General features: G+C 51.7%; 1 protein-coding gene across 1 annotated transcript in view; it reads left to right on the top strand.

Moving 5' to 3' along the window:
* TMEM184A (transmembrane protein 184A) overlaps positions 1 to 6,091 on the top strand; it is a 28,878-nt gene extending 22,787 nt beyond the window's left edge. The window contains exons 7-8 of the mRNA XM_060260569.1: positions 4,038 to 4,235; positions 5,834 to 6,091. Coding sequence (XP_060116552.1) covers positions 4,038 to 4,235; positions 5,834 to 6,084 — 449 coding nt within the window. The 3' untranslated portion in view covers positions 6,085 to 6,091. The remainder of the gene's footprint in view (positions 1 to 4,037; positions 4,236 to 5,833) is intronic.
* Positions 6,092 to 6,935: the final 844 nt, after the last annotated feature.

Below are 6,935 nucleotides of genomic sequence, written 5' to 3' on the forward strand. Positions count from 1 at the left end.
CCAGATATTTCTTGAATTGGACTTGGCAACCTTGGTGTGCATGTACCTGGAAGTCATGGTGACCTCTGATGACCTCTGCTGGGAATTTGGAGGAATAGTTGTTGTTGGTCTTTAGACCAGGGCCTGGAGGCTATGCAGGGAGAGGGCTTGAGAGAACCTGCCTCTGCCTCCCGACTGCTGGTATTCCAAGGAAGTCGCTCATCCCAGTACTTGGCAGAGTTGACCCTGTTCAGCTTCAGAGATTGGGCTTGCCTGGGCTATCTAGGTCAGGGCATATACTTGCATTTTAAACACTGTTTTAATTACACATTTTAGTGTTCACCGCCCCAGGGACCCAGAATAGGTTTGAAAGGCAGCACACGTCACCGAAACGTAGTCCGACAGAGGCGACCTGACGCTTCTACGGAGTTGACAAGGTGTGCAGGATCTCAACGGCCCTCCCCTGTTCCTTGTCCTCAGGCGTCTGATCATCGAAGGCAGACTGCCTATGAACGGGCAGGCCCCGTTATTTAACTTTCACCGTGAATCAGTGCGTCCCTCCATTTCTCTTTAAAGCCGTCTGTCGGCTGACGACGAAATCCCTTAAGTCAATTAGGCGGTGTAAAGAGGTATGTCTTTTGGTCTGTCCGGAGCCTGTTTTGCCAATCGGCTTAACCAGCTGATGCCAAATTCTCATCAGGAGGAGAAAATTTCCCTCCTTCATGGTTTTATAGCCCTCTATAAGGTTGCCAATCCCCAGGTGGGGGCGGGGTATCCCCTGGTTTGGAGGCCCTCCCCCCTCTTCAGGGGGAGGGGGAGGGAAATGTCTGCTGGGAACTCTATTATTCCCTAGGGAGATTTATTCCCATAGAAAATCATGGAGAATTGATCCACGGGTATCTGGGGCTCTGGGGGGGGGTGCTTTTTGGGGTAGAGGCGCCAAATTTTCTGTATAGCACCTAGTGCCTCTCCCCAAAGTACCCCCCAAGTTTTGAAAAGGTTGGACCAAGGGGTCCAATTCTATGAGCCCCAAAAGAAGGTGCCCCTATCCATTATTTCCTATGGAAGGAAGGCGTTGAAAAGGTGTGCCGTCCCTTTAAATGTGATGGCCAGAACTCCCTTTGGAGTTCCATGATGCTTGTCTCAGCCTTGATCTTGGCTCCACCCCCACAGTCTCCTGGCTGCACCCCCACAGTCTCCTGGCTCCACCCCCACAGTCTCCTGGCTCCACCCCACAGTCTCCTGGCTCCATCCCCCACAGTCTCCTGGCTCCACCCCCACAGTCTTCTGGCTCCACCCCACAGTCTCCTGGCTCCACCCCCAAAGTCTCCTAGCTCCACCACCAAAGTCCCCAGATATTTCTTAAATTGGACTTGGCAACCCTAGCCCTCTGGTGTTCCTTAGCTGTGTCAGTCCCCCCCGCCCCCACCTCTGTCTTCTATAGGGAAGATATTGATGCCAAAACCCAGGGTTGCTGATAGATTAAGAAGAGGACAAAATTCCAGGGGTGTGGAGACTCGCATTCCTATGAGGTTTGGACTGGATAGAGTTAGGGAAGGCCCAGAATGAATCTTTGTCTGGTGGCCCATAGTAGCCAGGGCTTTTTTTGTAGCAGGAACTGCTTTGCATATCAGGCCACACACCCCTGATGCAGCCAATCCTCCAAGAGCTTACAGGAGGTCTTGTACTAAGAGCCCTGTAAGCTCTTGGAGGATTGGCTACATCAGGGGTGTGTGGCCTGATATACAAAGCAGTTCCTGCTAGAATTCCTTACAGGGCTCTTAGAACAGGGCCTCCTGTAAGCTCTTGGAGGATTGGCTACATCAGGGGTGTGTGGCCTGATATGCAAAGCAGTTCCTGCTAGAATTCCTTACAGGGCTCTTAGAACAGGGCCTCCTGTAAGCTCTTGGAGGATTGGCTACATCAGGGGTGTGTGGCCTGATATGCAAAGCAGTTCCTGCTAGAATTCCTTACAGGGCTCTTAGAACAGGGCCTCCTGTAAGCTCTTGGAGGATTGGCTACATCAGGGGTGTGTGGCCTGATATGCAAAGGAGGTCCTGCTAGAATTCCTTACAGGGCTCTTAGAACAGGGCCTCCTGTAAGCTCTTGGAGGATTGGCTACATCAGGGGTGTGTGGCCTGATATGCAAAGCAGTTCCTGCTAGAATTCCTTACAGGGCTCTTAGAACAGGGCCTCCTGTAAGCTCTTGGAGGATTGGCTACATCAGGGGTGTGTGGCCTGATATGCAAAGCAGTTCCTGCTAGAATTCCTTACAGGGCTCTTAGAACAGGGCCTCCTGTAAGCTCTTGGAGGATTGGCTACATCAGGGGTGTGTGGCCTGATATGCAAAGGAGGTCCTGCTAGAATTCCTTACAGGGCTCTTAGAACAGGGCCTCCTGTAAGCTCTTGGAGGATTGGCTACATCAGGGGTGTGTGGCCTAATATGCAAAGGAGGTCCTGCTAGAATTCCTTACAGGGCTCTTAGAACAGGGCCTACTGTAACCTCTTGGAGGATTGGCTACATCAGAGGTGTGTGGCCTGATATGCAAAGGAGGTCCTGCTAGAATTCCTTACAGGGCTCTTAGAACAGGGCCTACTGTAACCTCTTGGAGGATTGGCTGCATCAGGGGTGTGTGGCCTAATAGGCATAGGAGGTCCTGCTAGAATTCCTTACAGGGCTCTTCTCACAGGGCCTCCTGTAAGCTCTTGGAGGATTGGCTTCATCAGGGGTGTGTGGCCTGATATGCAAAGCAGTTCCTGCTACCGAAAAAAAAAGCCATAATGGTAGTTCTTGATTGTGGCAGAAACTGCCATCAAGTTATGGCCAACTATGGAGACCTTCTTGGGGTTTTCAAGGCAGGAGACCTTCAGAGGTGGTTTCCCCATTGCCTGCCTCTGCAGAGCAACCCTGGGCTTCCTTGGTGGTCTCCCATCCACGGACTAACCAGGGCTGACCCTGTTTAGCTTCCAGTACTTGACGGGATCTTGATAGCTGTTCCTGAAGGTTCTGGTACTGCCCGTTGGCCAAGAGAACAGGACAAAATGGTACTCCTTAAGCAGGAATGATGTGGAAGAAGAAGATAATGATATTGGATTTATAAAGGTCAAGGTAGTCCCCTGTGCAAGCACCGGTCGTTTCCGACTCTGGGGTGACGTTGCTTTCACAACGTTTTCACGGCAGACTTTTTACGGGGTGGTTTGCCATTGCCTTCCCCAGTCATCTACGCTTTCCCCCCAGCAAGCTGGGGACTCATTTGACCGACCTCGGAAGGATGGAAGGCTGAGTCAACCTCGAGCCGGCTACCTGAAAACCCAGCTTCCGCCGAGGATCGAACTCAGGTCGTGAGCAGAGCTTAGGACTGCAGTACTGCAGGTTTAACACTCTGCGCCATGGGGTCCCTTAAAGGAAAGGTCCCCTGTGCAAGCACCAGTCGTTTCTGACTCTGGGGTGACGTTGCTTTCACAACATTTTCACGGCAGATTTTTTACGGGGTGGTTTGCCATTGCCTTCCCCAGTCGTTACACTTTCCCCCGCCCCCAGCAAGCTAGGCACTCATTTGACCGACCTTGGAAGGATGGAAGGCTGAGTCAACCTTGAGCCAGCTACCTGAACCAGCTTTCATTGGGATCGAACTCAGGTTGTGAGCAGAGGGCTCCGACTGCAGTACTGCAGCTTTACCACTCTGCGCCACGGGGGTCTTTGGATTTATACCCTACCCTATACTCTGAATCTCAGAGTCTCAGACTGGCTAACAATCTCTTTTACCTTCCCCCCCCCCCCCACAACAGACACCCTGCCAGGTGGTTGGGGCTGAGAGAGCTCTCCCAGAAGCTGCCCTTTCAAGGACCGCTCTGGGAGAGCTATGGCTGACCCAAGGCCATTCTAGCAGCTGCAAGTGGAGAAGTGGGGAATCAAACCCGGTTGTCCCAGATAAGAGTCTGCACACTTAACCACTACACCAAGCTGGCTCTCTAGTTCAGGTCTGGGAAGCTCTGGATGCTGAGCAATGCACCAGAATATTTGTAACACGTTGGGAACGTTATGTTTTTTTAAACAGGGATGTTGCTGGCTATCCTGGAGAAGTGCGGTGTGATCCCAGAGGTCCAGATCATCGATGGGAAGCCAGTGGGGGCCGGGACAGTAGCTGCTGGCTACCAGAACTTCATCATCTGCATCGAGATGCTGTTTGCCTCCATCGCCCTCCGGTATGCGTTCACCTGCCAGGTGTACAGGGAGAAAAAGGAGAACTCGACAGGTAATTTGTCAGTTCCTCAATCCGTCTTGCATTCCTTCCAGGCAAAGTTGAGTTCAGAGGAGCAGATAGAAATTTATGGTTAGGATTCCGAAAGCCAGATGTTTCCAGTTCTACATCCAGTGTCGTTTATTTGTACATTAAAAGAGAATAACTCCGGAGGCTGTTCTGTTCTTCACTGCCATTTTTTTAAGGCTGGGAAAGGGCAGAGAGAAGAACCTGGAGCTGTGCAAAAATTCTTTAAGTTCAGGGGTCCCCATCTTTTTTGAGCCTGTGGGCATCTTTTGAAACTCTGGCACAGGTTGGTGTATGCACAGGATTGGCTAGTCCCTCCACTGCTCCGGTGTGCTTTGCGCATGCAGCGAGTTGACGTCACCTGGAAGTGACATCATCGAGCCAGGCATGTCGCGCCACAGACACTCTAGGATTCGCATTAAAACTCTATGGCATCCCCAGAGCGACACTTTAGGATTCATGGTGAAAACTCTATGGCACCATAGTTTTACTGCGAATCCTAGAATGTCTGTGGTGCGATGACATCGCTTCCAGGTGACATCATAGCGCAGGGCACATCGTGTGGTGACGGGGCTGTGAAGATCCCCCCTGGCAGACTGCTCTGTGCTGGCGAGTTGGGCCCCCCCCCCCCAAAACTTGTGGCTGACCCAGGGTCACATCAGCAGGTGTATGTGGAGTGGGGAAATCAAACCTGGTCCTCCCAGAGAAGAGTCCACACACTTAACCCCTACACCAGACTGGCTCTGACTTAACCACCACAGACTTAACCACTACACCAGACTGTTGTGACCTTGAGTCGGTTAAAAGTTCTCACAGAGCTGTTCCTAGGAGAGCCAGTTTGGTGTAGTGGTTAAGTGTGCGGACTCTTATCTGGGAGAACCGGGTTTGATTCCCCACTCCTCCACTTGCACCTGCTAGCATGGCCTTGGGTCAGCCATAGCTCTGGCAGAGGTTGTCCTTGAAAGGGCAGCTGCTGTGAGAGCCCTCTCCAGCCCCACCCACCTCACAGGGTGTCTGTTGTGGGGTAGGGAGATAAAGGAGATTGTGAGCCGCTCTGAGACTCTTTGGAGTGGAGGGCGGGATATAAATCCAATATCTTCATCTACCTCACAGGGTGTCTGTTGTGGGGGAGGAAGGTAAAGGAGATTGTGAGCCGCTCTGAGACTCTTCGGAGTGGAGGGTGGGATATAAATCCAATATCTCCTTCTATCTTCTTCTTCTTCCTCTCAAAAGCAGTTTCTCTCAGAGCTCTCTCAGCTCCACCCACCGCACAGGTTGTCTGTTGCGGGGAGGGGAAGGAAAGGAGATTGTAAGCCGCTCTGAGACTCCTTTGGGTAGTGAAGGGTGGGGTATAAATCCAGTCTCCTCTTCTCTGCTACTGAAGACCAACACGGCTACTCTCCTGAAAGTATTTAGTTATTGTATCTTTTACCTGATGCCTCTGTAAAGTTGTCTTGAGTCCCCACGGAGAGAAAGGCAGGTTAAAGAGGAATTCTTGTGGGCATCTGTGGTCTAGCCTCAGTGCCCTGTTATAGAACCGACGCCTTATCGAGTTCACACGGCTGCAATTCCTTTCTTCTTTCCAGCTAACCTAGCCCCGATGCAGAGCATCTCCAGTGGGCTGAAGGAGACCATGAGCCCCCAGGATATTGTCCAAGACGCCATCCACAACTTCTCGCCGGCCTACCAGCATTACACCCAGCAATCCACGAGGGAAGCGGAGGGCGGGGAGCCCGCGCCGATGGGCAGCTCCGAGCCCAGAGCTGAGGGCCCCCCCGGCAAGAAGAGCAAAAACATCGAGAAGAGGATGCTGATATTTTCAGATGATGAACTGTAAGATACACCCCCCCTCCCTGAGGTTTTCGGTGAGCCCCCACCTTGCCTCTCTCCATAATTGGACCTCCTCCAATGAACCGGCAGTTAGAGAAACTTGAGGGGGCGGGGTGTCTCTAATTTGCTCAGTCGGCTAACGCTCAGGAAAAATCAAGTACTTGAAAGTCCATTTAAGTCTCTGGTCCTATTCTAAGCGTTAGAGATGTTGTCTCCTGCTTGTTCCGGGAAAGGAAGAAACAGCCTCTCTGGGTTCCAGAGGTACCAAGAGAACTTTAGTTTACCTCTGGCCTTTGGCTCTGCGGGGAGAGAACTGTGAATCGGACTCTCTTTGCCACCTCTGGGCGAAAACAGAAAAACTCTCGTTCTGGTGAGGCTGAAGAATAAGAACAGGCAAATGGGCCAGATCTAACCTAATTTTTCTACAATAAATATATCGGATGGATAACAGCAACCCCAGCTGGAGAACAGTGACTGAACCGTTGCTGGTAGAAAGGGGACTTAGCCTCCAGTGGTACGATGCCGGCTGCAGAATGCGGCCCTATCATTTCAGGATGGAATTGGGGGGAGGGGGGAGTACCAAGTACCCGTCACCGCCCCCCCCCCCAAAAAAAGATCAACCAGACTATTGGATGAAGTGTCAACCTTGCAATTCCGTTTTGGACGCCAAAAGGAAAGACTTCAAACTTTTTTCTTCACGCATCTTTGAAAGAGAAGCATCCAGCTTCAGGAAGAAGCTGGCCTACGGAATCTATCGCTGGTCGGGGAACTCGGCACCGTTGCTTTGAACAACTGGACACGGTCCTCCTCCTTGCATCTGTCTGCATGTGGGGAAGAAAAGGCTTTTGAGGAACACGG

Source organism: Heteronotia binoei, chromosome 20 (genome assembly GCF_032191835.1).
Source record: "Heteronotia binoei isolate CCM8104 ecotype False Entrance Well chromosome 20, APGP_CSIRO_Hbin_v1, whole genome shotgun sequence".
Lineage (NCBI taxonomy): Eukaryota > Metazoa > Chordata > Lepidosauria > Squamata > Gekkonidae > Heteronotia > Heteronotia binoei.